Source organism: Ochotona curzoniae, unplaced genomic scaffold (genome assembly GCF_017591425.1).
Source record: "Ochotona curzoniae isolate NIBS_2020 unplaced genomic scaffold, NIBS_Ocur_1.0 contig_2210, whole genome shotgun sequence".
Classification (NCBI taxonomy): Eukaryota; Metazoa; Chordata; class Mammalia; order Lagomorpha; family Ochotonidae; genus Ochotona; species Ochotona curzoniae.
Window position 1 is genome coordinate 22,669,017 of NW_024465369.1, and position 20,181 is coordinate 22,689,197.

General features: G+C 40.8%; 1 protein-coding gene across 5 annotated transcripts in view; it reads right to left on the reverse strand.

Moving 5' to 3' along the window:
* Positions 1-10,039: 10,039 nt before the first annotated feature.
* BAZ2B (bromodomain adjacent to zinc finger domain 2B) overlaps positions 10,040-20,181 on the reverse strand; it is a 239,784-nt gene continuing 229,642 nt past the window's right edge. For all 5 annotated transcript variants that reach the window (XM_040971612.1, XM_040971610.1, XM_040971611.1 and 2 more), the window contains 4 exons: positions 18,628-18,774; positions 15,069-15,334; positions 14,686-14,829; positions 10,040-11,483 (listed from right to left, as the gene is read on the reverse strand). In XM_040971612.1, the coding sequence (XP_040827546.1) occupies positions 11,330-11,483; positions 14,686-14,829; positions 15,069-15,334; positions 18,628-18,774 (711 nt within the window). In that variant the 3' untranslated portion in view covers positions 10,040-11,329. The remainder of the gene's footprint in view (positions 11,484-14,685; positions 14,830-15,068; positions 15,335-18,627; positions 18,775-20,181) is intronic.

Consider the following 20,181-nt stretch of genomic DNA (forward strand, 5'->3'; position numbering starts at 1 on the left):
TGGAATGTAAATCCTTACCAAAAAAAGGCCAAACCAATGCAAGATCCTATAGTGATGTTTTTAAAGAATAACCTGCTGTTTGGAATAAGGACAAATTGGAGAAACAAACATTTACAAAATGATACAACCTCTGATGAGGATCACAGTCACCACTGTGATAATCATTCAATGCCTGAGAAATAAATTTGTCAACCGATGTTGAATTTTCAAAACCTTGGAAATTTATTTCACCTTTGCAGTCCCTTCCATAACAAATTCATTCTCAACACTGCCTTGTTCTAGATCCACTGTACTCAAACCCCTCTTTTTTTTTTTTAAAGATTCATTTATTTTTATTGGAAAGGTAGATATACCTAGAGGAGAAGAGACAGAGAGGAAGATCTTCCATCCGTAATTCACTCCCTAAGTGGCCACAGTGGCTGGAGCTGAGCCAATCAGAAGCCAGGAGCCAGGAGCTTCCTCCAAGTCTCCCCCGCGGGTGCAGGGTCCCAAAGCTTTGAGCCTTCCTCAACTGCTTTCCCAGGCCACAAGCAGGGAGCTGGATGGGAAGTGGAGCGGCCGGGATTAGAACATTCTGGGATGCAAGAATGTTCAAAGTGAGGACTTTAGCTGCTGGGCTACCGCACTGGGTCCAAGGCTTTTTGCCTCTTAAAACTATCTCAGCTGTTCCTTCTGAAGGGTGGAGCCAAGGCTATTTCTTCTACCTTTAAGATGCACCTGCAGGATTCACTCATTAAAATTCTCATTCAAATTTAAGAGGCAGTGTTGAAAGCCATCTTGTCACTGTCACCCAACAAAGTGATACCTAAGATTGAGGTTAGGAATTATCCCTGAAGCAATCCAGGAAACCAAAATGAAAAAGTGGCAAAATGGACTTGTCCCTCAATAACACATTTACATACAAACCAAATACCAACTCCTCCCTGAGGCCAAGAAAGTCCAGTACTCCTTGCCTGTCTACTCAGAGCTCTATGATTGCTCCTCTCTCCCTCTCGGATCCACCTCACCCTGCTGCTCTCTCAGCCAGCACTGAGACCCCCTTCATTCTCAGTCTAGTTAGCACTACCACGACAGGACACTTCTCAGTACTTGCCTCTTACGTTCAAATAAAGCCTGAAAAACAAAAACGCCGTCTTGGTTACTGCACTGACAGCAGAATCAGGTGGTGCTTTCTCAACTCCCAAATCCCAACTGCGCAAGTGCACACAGCTAATTTTTCCAAACAAACTTCGGCTTCCTCCCTTGGGGCGTGCAGCTCGCTCTGCACTGGGAGCCACCAAGCCCTTAATGAGAGGGACAGCTGTCAAAGAAAAGCCTCTCCAGCCAACCCAGACCGCCTCCGTGCGCTAAACCCCGCGGGTACAGCGGGCCAAGCAGCCGGTGTCCGCGCACGCCTCCCCTCCCACCCCGAAGCAAACGCTCAGTGCATCAAGCACCCTAAAAAACACCAGAGCCTCGGCCCACCCGCACGGAACCACTACCACACTTCCATGACTGAGACCTGAGGCCGAGGGGCCGCCGACGCCGGGCACTCACCTGCCGCGCCTCGGGTGGCGCCGACGCCGCAAGCCCCCGCCGCGCGCCTCGCAGCCCTCCAGGGGCCGGCTTAGGCCGGGATTCCGGGGGAAAAGGGAGCCTTCAGACGCCGCGAACGAGGAGGCGCTGCCGGTTGGACGCCTTCGCGCTTCCCCACCGGATCCCGCTGCTCCGGGGCCGCGCCTCCCTCAGCCCGCCGGGGCCTCCTTCACGTGCGGCCGGGTCACGTGAGGCGCAGGTGAGGCGGGCGCAGTCGGTCCCGCCCAGACCCGAAGCGGAAGGAGCGGGCCTATCCGGAGGCCCCGCCCACACGGGACCCGCCCCTCCGGGGCCCCGCCCACACGGGGCGGACTCGCCGGGAGCAGCCGGTCCCGCCCAGACCCCCAAGCAGAAGGAATAAGCCCCGCCCACACGGGACTCCCGCCCCTCGGGGCCCCGCCCACACGGGGCGGGCTCGCTGGGCACAGCCGGTCCCGCCCAGACCCCGAAGCGGGAGGAATGGGCCCCGCCCATAGGCAGCCCCGCCCACACAGGGCGGGCTCGCCGGGCGCGTGCACTTCTCCCCCCGCAGGGTGGGAGGGTTCTGCGAGATTAAGCTGTATGAGTTACTGGAGTTCCTCTCGGACCTTTTCTCAGTGTTGGGAAAGCTGAAGTTTCAAGGACTAGTAAATGGCTGAAGTGTAGAGTTTTGTTTTGTCCTGCTTGGAAAGAGACCGAAAGTTCACTCCCCGAATGCGCACAGCCTCTCCGGCCAGAGCAGGCAGCAGCTTCTCCCAGGTCTCAGGGGCCCCAGGCACGTTGGCCATTTCTGTTACAGCTCAGGGTCTGCACTAACGGGGAGCTGTGTCTCCCTGCAACCTGGAGACTACAATATGGCATGCAGGTAGTCAAGTGCTGGCTTAGCTACTGCGCACAACACCCAAGTTAAAATTAATAGGCTTGATATTCAGGGAGGAGGAGAGACAAAGATCTTCTGTCCGATGATTCACTCCCCAAGTGAGTGCAACGGCCGGTGCTATGCCAGCCAGGAGACTTTTCCAGGCCTCCCAAGCGGGTGCAGGGTCCCAGGGCTTTGGGCCATCCTCGATTGCTTTCCCAGGCCACAAGCAAGGAGCTGGATGGGAAGTGGAGCTGCTGGAATCAGAACCGGCGCCCATATGGGATCCTGGTGTGTTCAATGCCAGGACTTAATGCGCTAGGCCTCAGCACCAGGCCCAGTTTAGAGTTTTAAAATCGGCTTCCTCTCTGTCATGGTGTTTCTCAGCCTGTACTTTTCGGGGGCTCCTTTTCCCACGTTGGCATTTTCCCTGTCTCTGACCCAGCCATCACCTGCAGGCTTGATTTCCTCACAGCTCTCTTTCCAGGGCGGCCTGCTGAAGCCTACGGGTTCCGGGTCCCAGTGTCCTTGCTGCCCCTTGGGTACCCCAGGTCTTGTGAACACTCCAGGCTTTTGGAGGATTTCAGAGACTGGTGGAGCGGTCGCCCCTGTGGTGGGCTGTGCAATGAGCCTGAGAGTCCCTTTGGGGATGAAAAACTTATGCAGAAAAACGTTCCCCAGCGTGTTACCACTCAGTAACTAAATGCACTACATGCTGTAGGACCAGGTTCAGCTGGGGAAAAAAAGACAGCTTTTATTTCTAATCCACACACGTTTCGAGTTTTCCTTTAATGATGAAATGTTAAAAGCTGATCTGCCTCGGGAAACCAAAGTTAAGCATTTGAAGAGTAATAACCTAAAACGTTTACAGTTAAGTGAGAAGTTTAAATTGTAGGAAATGATTTGTGATGAAAAGGACTGAGGGAAGAGGGGAGATCAAAATCATGACCATGGGAAGCTCTTGTGATTGTTAAATTGGCTCATAGGGCGTATCAGGATTAAGAGCTAAATTCCTATCAAAGTACTGCCACATAGGGGCTTTCCAAAATGAGGATTGTTTTGAAGATCAATTAATGGGTCTGGTACAATGGCTCAATTGGCTAATCCTCCCTCTTCAAACGCCAGGATCCTATATGGGCAACAGTTGGTGTTCTGACTGCTCCACTTCCCATCCACATCCCTGCTTGTGGCCTAGGAAAGCAGTAAATGGCCCAAAGCCTTGGGACCCTGCACCTGTATGGGAGATCTGGAGGAAGCTCCTGGCTCCCTGCTTCAGATTGGTTCAGCTCTGGCTATTGAGGCCATTAGGGGACTGAACCAGCATATAAAAGATCTCTTACTTTCTGGGTCACTCTGTATTTCAAATGAAAAAAATAAAAAAATCTTAAAAAAAAAAAAAGTGGGGCTGTTGAATACTGGGCACAATGAGAACTGCTTGCCCTTAAGACAAGGTCCTGTGCCTGGAAGCAGCATGGTTCAGAGGGTCCGAAAAATTCTGCCGTCCCACTCAAACCTTTCTTCCCCTCTGTGGTGCTGCAGTATATTTCTATTAAATATTTCTTTTTAATTTTTGCTTTAAAGAGGTCAGAAATGGACAGAGATTTTTACCCACCTTAAATGCCCAGGACAGCTCAGTCTGGGCCAGGTTGAAGTCAGGAGACAGAGAACTTAATGCAAATCTTCCATCCGGGTGGCAGAAACCCAAACACTGAACTGGTGCTTGCCGCCTCTCAGGATACACGTCAACAGCAAACGGAATCAGATGCCGAGTCGGGCCTCGCCCCCGAGTGCATCCATCTAGGATGCGGGTGTTCTAAGTGGCATTGTAGCGACTGCACAGATGGCCTGCCTTCATTAAATTGGAAACTCTTTCTAAAACAATTTTTTTTCAGTTTTTTGTGTCATTGTCTCAAATCTTTGATTTTTGATTATAGTATTAGTAGTTCAAGAGAACTTAGGATGTTACAAACTTTTGGGGAAAAAAAGTTTTTGTTTCCAGATTTATAATGTTGATTAGATATTACATGCATTGATGAATCTATTTCACTTAATAATGATACAATTTTCAGGAATCAGGACATTTTCTTTCCAGTTTACTGTCCATTGTAGGCTAGACTGCGATTTTGACAGGAATAGTCTTTGACATCCTATAACACCCTGCCAATTAATTTGCCAAGTAACACTAAATTTGTATTTTAACCTGATAATTTGATATTACTATTCCTTCAATTCTCTAATGACTTTCAAACTAGCTGACTGGTTTTTGCTTAAAGAAAGTGAAGCTACTCCTTGATTTTGCTTTCTTTTTATAACTTGAAAATTGTAAATTTTCAATGAATGTGGTAAAATGCCATAAATACTGTAACCGATTTTTTTTTCAAAAATGACAATATTTCTCATCCACATGCTCTTGTCGAACTTTGCACTTGCTCATGAAGAAGTGAAGGTTATGTCCTCTCCCTTGAAATAGGTTGGTTGTCACAGTTCTTTAGGAATAGAGAATGCCATGTAATGTCCCAAGCTAGCTTGTACAGGCAACAAAGCTCTTGATCAGTCTCCCCGAGCATCGCTGCCATGCTATGAGGCTCTGCAAGACACATGGAAAGGCATAAATGCCTTGTCCCTTCATCCACGCCCAAGTTGTAGCTATTATGAATGCTGCTGCTATTAACATTTTATTTATTTAGTTGAAAATCAGTTACACACAGAGGGGAACTCGCGTGTCCTTTTGACTGTAGGCATTCTATTAGTTCTGAGGCAGTATCTCCTACAAGCCAGTCTATTTGGCTCTTCTGTGAGGTATGCTTTTGGCATAATCTATAGGAAGGATTTTTCCAACCCAAGGATAAGGATTTGCTCCTAAGCATTCTCTTGGGGTTTATGAATTCTCCTGTTGCTTTGGCTTTTGCATTTAGGCCTTATGACCCCTTTCTGAGTTAATACCTACTATATGGTATAAAGAAAAAGTTTAATTTCATTATCTTTCATGTGGATATCCAGTTATCATGTTTGCTTCAAAAAGACTGTTTCTTCTACTATTGTTATGGTACTATCTTCAAAATTATTTGGACATAAAGGACTTATTTTGGATTCTTATTAAACTGTGGACAATGAAGAACCTCCAGCCCCTATTTAATAACAGGCTTTCCTTGGTCACTTAACATATTGACATGCCATAAGTGTCACTTGCCAGTACTTTTGCATAGTAACCTCTATCCTGTGTTACTTGAGATTTTCTGGTAAGTTTTTGCTAAGCTGTTTTATGGCAAGGCCCACAACAGAAGCAGTCAGAACCTGTCCAAACCGAGGTTGTGCCTAGGAGTCCTGCATGAATGGAAAGTCACCTTGTGCTACATGATAAAACCAAACCCCGTAACATTTCTGTAGCCACCTGTGAACATGTGGCCTGTGCAGACACATGATCTGACACACTACATCCCCAAGGGACTTGCCCCTATCAGGCTCTGCTGCCCAGTGTCACCCATTCACATCCCTGTTTACCCTAAACCCCCAAATTTCCAAAACTTTTTTTTCGGATAAAGTGATCAATTAGAACAAATTAAGCAGTGAGCTATAGAGTAGTAGGTTATTAAAATATCTTGGGCCCACCTTCTTCCTTCTAATCCTATAATTTGATAGCCAGCCTATGAGTATCAGTCAAGACAAAGACATAGTACAGTCACAAAGGAACCCAATCTCTCAGTGACTTAAAACTAGAATGGCTTATCATGTGACCTGATAGGGAATTCTGTTTATCACAGTTCATCTGGGACCTAGGCAAATGGAGCAGCAATTTGAACACTAACAGTTTCAGTGCTAGTGAAAAGACAGTAATTAAATATTTGGCCTAGACACATGACACTGGCAATGAGAACTCTTGAGCCAGAACTAGTTTGTCACATGGCCCAACTTGGCTACAGAGTATAGGAAATGCAATTCCATCATGTGTTTGGGAGACTGGGACATTGGCAGTCCTTCATGTGATAGCACTAATCAATATACCAGATGGTAGATGCTGTTCCCCTCGAAAAGAAATGAGATCAAAGAGTCCCAATTAGAGGGAATGAGATCCAAGTTAGAAGCAATCTTTGGAATTGAACAGCAGTTCACCTATTGAATTCACCTGGCACTCCTTGTGAACTATTTTATTCTAGACCTGGACCTCTTCAATGGGTACCAGAAAACAGCTGTGCTCTCCCAGAACCTTATCAAACCGCTAGATATGATTATAAAGTCCTAAGGCTGTATATTTCATTAAACATTGTCCAACATGCACCTAAAAATAAGAGCTATTTTTTTTTTCAAAGCAGTCAATTGGGAAAGCCAAACATTTATCCTGGTATAGCTGTCAGCTGAAATCACTTTAAAGCTCCAGCTGGGCATTCTATTGAAAGCATGGGACTCATTCTTCAGAGTCTCTGCTTTTACATGGAGGCTTTATGGACACAGTTATTTGGTATCTTCAATATCTCTGACATCACATGAAATACTAGATATTTTAAAACACCCTGTCAGGTAAGAGTTTCAGATACCTATGGCCGATAGCAATATTCATACTTATGGGAGAATATCAGTTCTAGAACTGCTTGCAGGAGCTATGCTAGGCAAAGAGAAAAACCAAATAAGTCCGTGTGTAATGGCAGGAATTTCTATGCATACATCAAGAGCATGTCAATGAACTCATCTCATGATGAGCTTTGAAAACATCCATAATCACAATCACATGGCCAGATATAATTTTAAAGAGGCATAACCAGCAAATGTGATCATCAAGAAAGCTGAAATACTTCAGTTTCTCAGGAACATGAACACCACAAAACTCAGGGGAGAAGGGGTATTGGGGGACAACATGTGCTGTTTGTTAGGCACAGTGTGGGAAAGAGCTCCTGAAGTTTTCTGAGCTGGATGGAGGCTGCACTGTGGCTTTGCTGTGTAGTACAGAAGGACCTCACCAATGCCTGGATCTTCCAATTCTTTGCAATGACACTGTGCTCATCAAGTACCTTTAGTTGCCTCATTGTTTTTCTTGGATACTATGACCCTGGGAAGTCGGCCAGGATGTTTTATTCTCTGGAAGGGAATCCCTCTTATTACCATGTAGTTCATGTTCATTATCAACACTGATGCACACACCTGCAATCCTGAAGCTGCTTGACTTTTGGGGTCCCAATGAAATAATTTCCAAACCTATAAGAAAGCAGTTACGTTTCCAGATCCTGGTTTATGCAAGATATTCAAAATGCTGATGGGAAATTTGTGATATGCCAAAAACAGGTATGGGTTTTAAATTTATTTGCACCAGAAGAAAGTTATCTTTTAATTTCATTTTTTGCACAATCTAAGTATCTTTGCAGCCTTCATAGCAAAGCTTGAGTAAAAATAAAGCAATCTTGGGCCCAGCGTGGTGGCGCAGTGGTTAAGGTCCTCGCCTTGCACACCCGGGATCCTATATGGGCGCCAGCGGCCCCACTTCCCATCCAGCTCCCTGCCTGTGGCCTGGGAAAGCAGTCAAGGATGGCCCAAAGCTTTGGGACCCTGCACCCACGTGGGAGATCCAGAAGAGGCTCCTGGCTTCGGATCGGCAGAGTATCGGCCGTTGCGGCTCACTTGGGCAGTGAATCATCGGATGGAAGATCTTCCTCCCTGTCTCTCCTCTCTGTATATCCACCTTTCCAATAAAAATAATAAATAAAATCTTTAAAAAAATAAAGCAATCTTCATTCATTCCTCTCATTTTAGGAAATAACTGGGTGCTGCCTATGCCTAAAATATTTGTTTCAAAAGTTTTTGCCCTGGTATCTGAAGTCGCATGCCATTGCCCTGCCAAGTGATGTTGGTTACACAACCTAACTTTGAAACAGTATGGGAAGGGATTATGTGAGGACCTGCAAACCAGAAAGCCAGGTTCATCTGGGGCCATCTTGGATGTTGGTTTTCTTACATATGTCCACATCTTCACTACAACATTATCTGAAGTGACGAGGAGTTGTAGCCAGCTTAGCTTTTCATTCCTAGAGAAATTTGTAAGTAAAATGTGGTATGTGCCTGTGATGGAAGGCCTTGCAATAATCAAAAGTAATGAGACAAGAATTATACATTTTCCCCCATTCAAAAGAAACAAATTTAAAAAAGTAAGGTCTGTAGAATAATGTGAATCTAATATTAGTTTAAAAACCACTGCGATATCCATTTTTCTTACTACAGGTTTTTAGAGACAAACATGCTACTACTAAACAACTACATAAAAATTCAATGGGAAAGATAAAAATTAGTTCTCTCTCTATATATCTTTTTAAAAATGAATCATATCCTTGTGGAATAGAATTTAAGATCTTTTAAAACATCTCCAATATCATTTTGTTGAAATATGAATTTAACAACACAAACCTTTCATTTATCAATTGGAACTATATTAAAATGAAAAAATTTGAGCAAAGTAGACCACAAAGAAATTCACAACTAAGAGTAAATCATTGGCAACAGACCCCCTGTTGTGGATGTGTCTGATGACATAAGGTGAAGGGAGCAGGATCTGGAATTTCCTGAAAGGATACAGGGGTGGAAGTGACAGGCAAGACTAGGAGCAAAGAGGTGTGATAAGCAAGGTCCCAAAGACAGATCGAACGGATCTTTTCATTCCTTTGAGTGAAATCAGTACACAGAACAAATTTCATTTTTCATTTGGAAACCAGAAAAGAGTACCTTCAATTTTCGGTCATTCACTTGTTGAGGGTTCAAGGTGTACAGTTATAAATACATTTTCACTGTGACTAACAGCTCATATTTACTGTCTATGCCTTTCTCCAAGCTGATAATCGTTTTCCCAGTTGAACAGTAAGTAGATGGTTTGATATGTTAGCTTTGGTTGGTTACCACTGGAATGATAATCTAGATCTAAATTTGAAGGTAGGCCTCAGACACCAGGCCCATTATTACTCAAGCCCCTTCATACCACCGAGTACTAAGTATCACAAGCATCTGCCATGCGGCTGCCACCTTGCTCTGTGCTCTCCAAGGTGTCTTGGATTACGAGGAGATGGACATGTGTCCATGGGAACCGCAGATTTGAAGATACGGCTCCTAGAGATTCTGGAAACATTTTGTGCCTTTTGTGTCACGTTAGAAATATTTTCCTCAGACCTTCCTATTCTTCCCTGGCTACTCAGGGCAGTGGCCCAGACCTAGGGCTCAAGCCTGAGGCCCTGAGCTCCGGAGGCGGGGCCTGCCTTGTTCACCCGCAGCCTATCAGAGAGCAGCTCCTGCCCGCGGGAGTTGGTGTCTCAACAGGAGCTTTCCTGAGCCACTACTTAGCTTCTCTATCTGCGAAGGGAGACATCTGTCAGTTCAGAAAAAAGCTCTTAAAAAATGGAGTCTAATATTTTCATCAGGAGAAAGTGAGACCCGAGGTTAAGGAGAAGTTGCCAGACTTGGGAAGCTTGGGGACTGCACAGGATGCAGTCCCTCTGCCCACTCTATTTTCCTCCCGGACACCAGGCTTGGACTGCACCGCACTTGCTATTCTTTAGGACTCTAGAAAGTATCACATTCAAGTTCACTGGCTTTTTGCAAGGACCGGGCTCTCAGGTTCAGGAAGAAAAACCAAAAAAGAAAAAAAAAAAAAGCTAGTTTGTAAAAGTTTTTTTTTATTGTATCCGTGCCACACATAGTAGTGAAAAATAACACTCCTAAAAAAAAGAATGCTACCTTTTCCACAACATTTTATTTTAAATAAAACTTCAAGTACTCTTACATAGGTATACAAAAAAAAAAATTCTGATCTATTTGCCTCCAACAGGCCACCACAACACACAGTAGATAAAACACAGTGGTTACAAATGTCTTTTCAATTTATTTCTGAGGCAAGGCAAATGCAAGGGAAATGTTTCTATGAAAAAATACTGTGTGTGTAGGAAATTGTCACAATTTTATTCCACATGGATACAAATGATTATACTTTAATTTAGGCCCTGGTGGCTTAAAATTATTTAACAAAATAGAAAAATGGAAAACTAATATCCCCTACACCCTGTTTCAAAGGCAGGCACTACCAAGATTAAGGAGACGCCACAGTGTCGGTAGAGGATCATTACTGTACAAGCTGTATAGCTGTAATTACCTTCAGACTAAAATAAAATGCTACGGTCCTCCTAAGGCATAAACGATAATGTCTGCAAACAATATATACACATAATACATATTTAAAACGAGACTTAATATAAACAATAATGAACAGTATATACAAGTCAATTCTTTTCACTGTTTTGAAATACAATTTAACTACACAAGTGATGCAGCAACATATATATATATAAATGTACTTGTAACTCTACAGTAAAGTTTATTTTTGGTGCTTTTTTTCGAGCACATCAGTGTAAACAGTTTAACTTGGCTTTGTTTTATATTTTAAAACATTCCTTGTTGTATTTTCAAGATTTAAAGCAATTTTCTAGTTCTTCCTTTTCACAGAAAACGAAGATTCTGGATGTGGTTTAATCATAAATAATTCATAAAATTAAATACATTCACTAAAAAATAAACTACAAAGTAAAAAAAATGAAAAATAGATATTTATTGAGAGGGAAAGGAGAACCATTTCCCGCATTAGAGCTCTGGTGTTGAATATTCAGTGCGATTTGATATATTTTAATTGCTATTGCACTATAAACACCCTTTCCTTTGAAAATTCTTTGGGTGTGCTTCCCTGTTCTACCTAAATTAGCTGACAAATCACACAAACCAATAACCAAGGGCCTTGGCTGTTGTAGGAGTGAAGCCTTTAAAAATTTTTCTGATACTTATATTAAGAAAAAGAAAAGTCATTTTGTATGTGCCTTGCACGTTTATGTAAATATAGTTCACATTGCTGGTCTCATTTGTCCTTGTTTAAAAGGAAAAAAAAAAAAGATTATTTTAACTTCAGCTCACTTTGAAAGTATCTGTCCACTTTTTTTCAAAATACTTTCTCATACTGTGGCCGGCTCTGCCTATGTCAGAATCATCTTCATTAAATGTTTCACAGTTGTCAAAAACAAGCCTGACATCTAGAGCGAAGGTTTCGAGGTTTGGATACCTAAAAGGAAAGACACAATTAGAGATGGTTTCACAGGGGGTCGCTTTGTTTTATAAACAAACACAGAGGTCATGAAAGGTAAAAAGAAAAGCAAAACCAAAAGGAAAAAAAAAGAGAGAAACATAACTGCATTTCAGTCAATACGAAATATTTGAAACGCTCTTCAAAAAGGGAGCATTTGACACAATTGCCTATGCTCTGGACCATACTGGATTTAAGAACAGGCCAAATGAGAAAGCAGATTTTACTGAACATCAAAGCAACATCCTCCCCCATCTCCTTGGCTGTCTGACCTGCGCCGTCATGATTCTGGCGCAGGACTCATCCCACGGGCCAGTGGCATCTGCAATTTAAAGCACGCTCAGCTGCAGCAGAAATCACACGAGTGCTTTCTGTGTTCTAATACACGTCACTCTTGCCCTGCTGGCTTCACATCCAGAAGAGAATATGTCACTGTGTGCGCCCTCTGCCCCCTTCTCACCCACTACTGTCTTCAAATACGCTCTTTTACACAAGCACTGGGGCACAGCAGCTCTCCTTATCCAAGGTCTCTTACTCTGTGGTTTCAGCCAGCCTGTAGTCAATTGTGGTCTAAGAAATATTCAATGCAAGATTCCAGAGGCTGAACAGAGACCATGTTCACTTTGATGACAATATATTGTTGTAATTGTTCTACTTACTGTTCTACTTATATCCCAATGTCTTTCATTTATGAATTAAACTTTATGAAAAAGTATGAATTAAACATAAGTAAGAGTGTGTATGGGAAAAATAAATAATATACACACAATCACTTTTCAGGCATCCGCTATAGCTACTTGGGCCAGTGCCATGACCTGGGAACTCCATTCAGACCTCCAACCCGGGTGGCAGGGACACCACTGCTGGAGCCATCACCAGTGCCTCCTAGGTTCTGCAGGAAGCTGGTGTCAGGAGCAAGAGCTGAGAATTGAACCCTGATAATCCAATGCGGGATGTGAAAGTCTAAACTGGATTCCGAACTGCTAGTCAAAATGTCCACCGCTTATTTTTATGAAGTATTGTACAGTTACATGGAAGAATATTCCTCTCTTCAGAATGTTCCCTACTGTCAGAAAAGGTTAATGATGAACACTGGGGAGACTAGAAGCCAGAGAGAGTCCCAGCTAAGGTTCTGGAACTCTTATGGGTAGCCTTGCTTTTTATACAAGGATGGGGGCACCTGCAGAGTTCAGATTCATTAAAGCAGGCACTCTTCGTTAACACAGCTAAAGGAATCTGAAAAATATTTTATGAATTTTGTTTCCAACGCATTACTTTGGATTTTATCAAATAGTCCCAAATTAGAGGAGTCGGAGAAAACAGCTGGCATGACTAACAAGTGTATGCACACTGCTTCCCCAGAAGCCTCTTTCAGGCACTGTTCCTCCTCAGAGGGGAGCTGTGGTTTGATGGGATTTTTGTTGATGTTGTGCTAATTTCAATGTCTGTCTGTTGTGGAGGTGTTGAGATTGAAATTAATCTTCTATTCAGGAATTACAGAATAATGGAAGTTAAAGCCAAGAGTTAATGGGACCACATAGGAAGTCTGATTTCATTGTGCTACCCTCCCATCACACATCTGTTTTGACAGAAAAAGCCAGAGCTACTCTCCATTTAAATAAAAAGCTTCTGTTGTTGGTTTAGGAAAGAACCGGTCATTTTAATGGCTTTAACTGTTGCATGCATTTGTCGTATCCATTTGGTGTTGAAGCAGTATGGACGCTGGGTACAGCGGGGATGAAGCTTCACTGGGTGTCCACATATCCCTCGGGAGAGTGCCTGGTTACACTTCTGACAGCTTCCTGCTCCGGCACATCCTTACAGGCAGCAGTGATGGCTCAAGTACAAAGGTCCCTTGTTACCCATGTGGGAAACTCAGATTAGGATCAAAAAAGGTCTTTGGTCTTGGTCTGCCCCACTTGGCTGTTCTGGGCATTGTGGAAGTGAACTGAGGAATGCAAGATTTCTCACTATTTGTCTTTCTGCCTTTCAAATAAAGTTAATACACTTTTTAAAATGAAATTATATACGATCTTTGGGAAGGTCATTAATTCAGCCTTGAGAGTTGAATTAAGTCACTCCACCTAATAAAGCACCTGGTACACACGGGAGAGACACTGATCAGTTTGAGTTCCACTCAACTTTTCTATATTGAAAATAAATCACCAAACAGTGATTTTCACCAAAAAAAGTCCAAAAAAGAACTGAATTTATTCTATAATAATAACAATAGTATAGTAACAATATAAGGGATCTTCAAAAAATTAATGGAAAATGCATTCTGAAAAAATTCCATAGGCTTCAATATTTTTTGGCAGCACAATAAATTTACTTTTGAAATATACTTTCCAAAACCTTTTTAACTTCTTCTTTGTTCTCTTTCTGTTTTTTACTTTTGGTAAAATTGCCTCAAATAACTGGCCCAGGCTAGAGTAAATTAAGTTTCAATAAATGAATAAAGGAAGCAGTAAGCAAATAGAAAAGCAAAGCAGCTGCACAGCCCCTGTATTTTGCTTATGAATGCCTTTATGTGGCTCCATTCTGCAAAGTGACAGCCCTACTGTGTGCATCTGAAGTAGGCCATGAACCAGAACCAATTGAATTATCCTAAGAGCAATCCTGTTTTAGCAGGAGCTTAAGGACTCCTACTAAATAAAGATGATTCCGCATAGGAAGTCACTTTACTGTTTAGGATAAGATTGCCAAAAAATACATGGAGAGGAGGAAACCATAGTTTTCTTTCAGATTTATAAATGGATTTTCTTGTTCTCCATCAGCTCATAATAAAGCTTTAAACCATTACACTTTCCAGCAACCTTCTGTTCCCATGTTCCACTGAGTTGAAAACATGAGTCAGTTTTTGTTCAACCCCATGACTGATGTCATTATTCCACTGACACCTGATCAGGTGCCAGGTTCCATGTTACCCACCCTGGGAGGCACCATTTTCTTACCACTCATCTGGGTTTGGTACAGTTCCAGTGTCAAAACGCAGCCTGATCATACTGCTTTTCATTTTTCTTACTTCTAATTGACTTGTTCTCCATCCCAAAAGCACACATATATTACACACATTACTCTAAAGAAAGTCTGCTATTAATTAAAGTATCTTTGGCTCATTAGAAAAGGACAAAACATACACAAATATTTGGTAAACAGTGAACTAAAGTGACTGACTTACTGTCCACTACTTAGCTTCTCTCTGATTGTGGAAAAATCCATAGGCTTCTTAATAACCTTCTTATAACCAGGAACAAGTTTCAAGTTTACAGGAAGTAGAAAAGGCCAGGCATCCTCATGAGTTTCCATTTCAGTCAGGATCATGCTGAAAAATGGAATGCCTGAAATCACAATCTATAATCCAGCATCTGATTTTTAGTAAAAACAGCTTTTTTAATCATCTTTTAAGCAAAATCTCAGTGCAAATTATAATGTAAAGGAATACATTTCCTCATACTTTATATTTTTTCTATCTACAGAAATCCTTCAGCATGATAAAAAGGTTTATAAACAAATAAAATGGAATGTTCTTCAAATGTGGTACATGAAAACTAGAATAAATACCTGCAAATAGCTAGGTCCTTGGAGTCATCTCTCTTGGGCTTTTTAACAGAAGTAAAGCTGTCTTGTTTCGACAAATTAACAGAAGTGTTTTCTTCTATTTTCCTCTTTTTGAGGTCTTTGTTTCCTCTTTTTAGTGAGCTGCTGGTGGAGGCAGAGTCTTCGTCCTCAGTGTCCCCCGGTAGAGCCACTTTCTTGCCCTTCTTTGACTCATTGGTCTTTTTCCCTTTGACATGAAGTTTTTTGACTTTTAGAGTTTGACCACTTGCCTTTAATTAAAAAAAAAGTAAGAGAATAATTGATACAAACCTCTTGTTATTTTGGATTATAGAAGTCTAACAGAAAAAAACAAACAAACAAAAAGGAGATATTAACAAGAACTATGAAGGCTGATAATTCCAGTATCTTCAAGACAGGACAAGAGAAGGCGGTGAATTTGTTCTCCCATACAATAAAGCAAAACATGTGCAAGGCACAGTATATTCATGTAAAGGATTCTTAGAAGTTGAAGAGGCAGGTCTGCTTATTACCTATCTACAGAATTCACTATCAGAATTCCTTTAGTATAGATCACTGATTGAATGAGTTTACAGAGAACAACACTGTTATTTATTTATCCGGAAGAGAGTGAGAGAGAGAGAGAGAGAAAGAGAGATTCATTAGTTCACTTCTCAAATGCCCAGAACAAAGCCAAAGCAGGGAGCCTTAATCCAGTCCAGGTCTCCCAAATGTGTGACAGGGACACAAGTACTGAACCACCGATCTGTCACCTGCTGCCTGCCGGGGTGTGCATTAGCAGGAACCTGAAGTTGGAGTAGGTGGCAAGTACTGAACCAAAGCACTCCAGTATGGGACATGGGCAACTGAATGGGTGCCTTTAACTGCTGGCCCTAGAGCCCACCCCAGAACTCTTTTTTGGCTACAGAATTAAAAACAAAGGTGAGACTAATCCAAAACACAGAGCTTATCAGTAAAAAAGTCAATAATAAAAAGCAGGGCCACCCATGAAAAGAAATGTATGAAGGGACAAATACGTATAGAAATCCTTTGTAAGTGATAAAAATCTACTAGATATGGGTATTTTTTTCCCAGATGAAGAATAAAACTATCTGCAATAGGAACAGAATATCATAAATTTATAGCGTCCTGGTGTGAACATAGCAGTGTTAAAGTGCAAGAATTATGACTGCTTTTTTTTTTTTTAAGGAAAACAAACTAAAACTATGGCAACATGAATAGTATATTTGGTTGGCATCAAAGGATATGAATTCCAGCTTTCTTACTAACCAATTACAGACTTTAATGTGTCTGTGAGTTCTGGTCTTCTCATTTGTAAAGTCAGAAAGATGAGCCACATATTTGCAAAGGTCAATTTAGTCCAAGACTTACATGGGGGAAAAATAACCCAAATAATCTCACTGGGCTTATTCAATTTAACTACAAACTTAGACATTTCGTCAGCTAAGAAATGGGGGAAATAACCATATTTTTAGGGTAAGTATTCTAATAAATACATCCTAGAAGGGACATGTAAAATCACTGGTTATAAGTGACTTGCTTTTAATTTTCCCAAATAGTGCGTACCAAACTCCTTTAGAAAATGACTTTTCTCTTAATTGCCAGGCCGTATAACCAGATCAACCATAATTTTAAGTGGGCTCTCTTCCTGAAATAAATTTGGCTTTAAAAACACTTCTTTGAAGTATTTCACAGCAACTTCTTTGAAGTTATCATGACCCCCACCAGGAACATTATTAAAAAATGCTCCAAGTCAAGCAGTTTAATTATCTGGTTTTCTATTGGTAGGTTAAAAGTACAGTTAAGGAGATAGTTTAATTGACTAAAATAATAAAACCAACCATTAACTCAACAGTTTACCCATTTTATTTCAAGGAATTTTACCATATGGCACTAAGTGAAGTAATTAAAATGCTTTATTAAGTTTTTCTTCCTTTATTTTACTTTGTATTTATTAGGGTTTTCATATTACACTGAGCTTTTAGCATTGCGGACATTATAAGAAAAGAGAAAGCTTAATACGATCAAAATCCTTTTAATAAAGATTAAATTAAATTGTTGCATTATTTTGAAAGAACAGTTCAAGAATACTGGGCACAAATGCTTGGTTTCTTTTTGAAACAGGAACATTGCTTGGGATGTTTATAGTGGATTTAAAATTCAAAGTGTGAAAATATCCCATTGAAATCACAGAATTGGGCCCGGGGCAATGGCCTAGTGACTAAATCCTAGCCTGGTATGCACCAGGATCGCATATGGATGCCGGTTCATGTCCCAGCTGCTCCACTTCCCATTCAGCTCCCTGCTTAAAGATGGGCCTTGGGACCCTGCAATGATGTGAGAGCCCAGACCCAGAAGAAGCTCCTAGCTCCTTGGCTTTAGATCAGCTCAGCTCCTGCCATTGCTGCTACTTGGTCGGGGGCTGGGGCTGAGCCAGCAGATGGTAAGATCTTTTCTGTGTATCTCCTTTTCTCTGTGAATTTACCTTTCCAATTTAAGAAAAAAATCTTAAAAAGAAAAAAGAAACCATATAATCAAGAATTCTATGATTTTTTTTTAAAAAGGATAACAAAAGGATATTCTTTAATAAATGATGCTTCACAGTTTACCTCATTAAATGGTACTCAGAAACAAACTGAACAAATAAGCTTTTACACCTGTACTCATTTCCTTTCTGCTGCAGTACCAAATCAAAGAGGGATGTCAGCCGGCCTTACCCAGAACGTATCAGATTTCTTCATAATCATTTATATACTAGAAGTTGGGAGCTACTATCGCTCAGGCTGTAAATAGCACGCAGAATGTGCCTGTAAATATTCTGAATTTGTTCCCAATATTTACTATTTGGCAGGACAGATATAAAGATCCACAATTCTGATTTCTCTTAAAATAAAGAAGGCCCTGCAACACTGGGCTCTAATTTCAGAGTGATAAGAAGTAGATGCAGTTAAATGAGGACTACCACGCTCAAATGCGGGTTTACCTCTCTTGTCTGTGACATGGCCCACCGGGGTTCCAATGAACTAAGTGTCTGGCTTTCAGTAGATGTTAATTATTTCACACTTATTACTCCTTATATCTTTAACTCCAGAAACCATTTCTATTTTATTATATCTCTCAATTAGTATTAGAGTTCACAGTTTTGTTTTGAAATATGGCTGGAAAATGGCTTGAATACAGATGATCAATATAATATGATCTAGGTATAGACTGAAGAGAACTGAAAAGTTGCTCAAACAAGAATGTGCACAAACTGATGGAAGGATGGACAAAATGTGGCAAAAGCCATACAATGGCACACAAAGTCACGCCCATAGAACAGAAAGCAGGTTGGTGGTTGCCAAAGACTGGGGAGAGGGATATAAGATTTTTCCTTATAGGGAATTTGGTAGTAGTGACAGTTGTACAACTTTTTAAGTACATTAAAAAAAAACTCAACTAATTTCAAGGTTAATTTTATGACATAACAACATCTGAAAAAATTTTCCATAAAATTCTGCATTTTAGGGTGTTAATTCCAAATGTAATTTTAGAGTCATCTTACCTTAGCAATGCACGCAGGACAGAACCAGTCCCCATCTGGTATGGTTGTAATCTTGGGTCTGTGGCAGTAGGTATGACAGCCTTTATCACAGCCATCACAAAGCAGAAGCAGTTCTTCGTTGTCACCTTTCCGACAGATTTGGCAGTACTATAATACATAAAAGATCACTTAGGATTAACCTTCTGCTATGAATAATAGTTACTGGGATATTAAACATACCACAATTCCTGGTTTATATTAGTAATGAACATTCCGCTTGCTAACAAATACACAGTAGCCATACACATCTATGTATCTCTCATTACACAGATATGGACCACATGACGGGGTGAGCAGTTCTATTGGGGCCAATGCACATTTCAGGTACACTGCAAAGAACAAAGCTAGAGTTGGATGCCTGCACACACTTTCAAAGCATGTACACATTAACATATGAAGTCAGTAACATGACATTAGAGCACATAAAGCAATGAATAGCTTTAATACATGGTGATTTTTAAAAATATATTTCATTTTTAGCTTATCTTAGTATCCTCATGATATCCTGAGAAAGAAATAAGAGTTAGAGTAACCTTTAAGACCAAAAATTAGGAGATTTATGTTAGTGTCATAATTATATACACTACAGAGATATCCCTGAGTTTTGACTTAGATCCAAGAATGTTTCATAATTGAAAAATGTGTCCAAACCAGAAAGCTTCAGAAATCAAACATATTTGACAAGAGTAGATAATAGATCCCACAAAATTATTTCTGAGGAAAGAAGCTGAGTATAATCAATTAAAGAACATAAGAATCTATGAGTTGTTATCTAATATAAATCATAATTTGTCGCTATTGAAAATTTTCCAGTACCATGGAGAACTTTAAACTGGCAAAGAAAATCTATTTTTCCATACACACATATTCTTTTTCTGTACAGTAAGTTTCGCAAAGCAAAATAAAATGTATTAGGTAACTGAAATCTTTCAAGATAGCTTTTGCAAATGGTAAATACCAAGTTATATTTTGACATTTAATTCATCTTTCAGTCACAGTAAAAAATATGTCTTGCAACCAGTGATATACAAGATAAAAACATTTAAACTGGAAATAATTCATATGAATTTAAAACTAAGTATTTACATACTTTAGAAACAATACAGTTCAACTCTTTCGACTTTAACATTGTTTTAAAAACAACATTGAATCTGTCAGGGAGGGTGGGAGATTGGGGGAGTGTGTGGAATCCCAGTCTCAAAATTTGAAAATAAAAATTTAACAACAACAAAAAACAACATTGTATCAGCCTGGGAAAGTCTGATATAGTGGTATGGCAATTTGGATAGCGAAGATAGTTTAAGAGATAGTTTAAGAGTCATATTAAAATGGCAGATATACTATTCAAGTTAACATTAATCAGAATCTATGCATGATACCCAAATTGACAAACGCAGCAGAATTTACCATTCCAACAATAAGTATCTACTTTATGATTTCCGCTTATAGCATTCCATGCAATATTTAAGGTAATATTAAGCTGTCTCTCCAAATGTGAGCTACACCTATAAGACT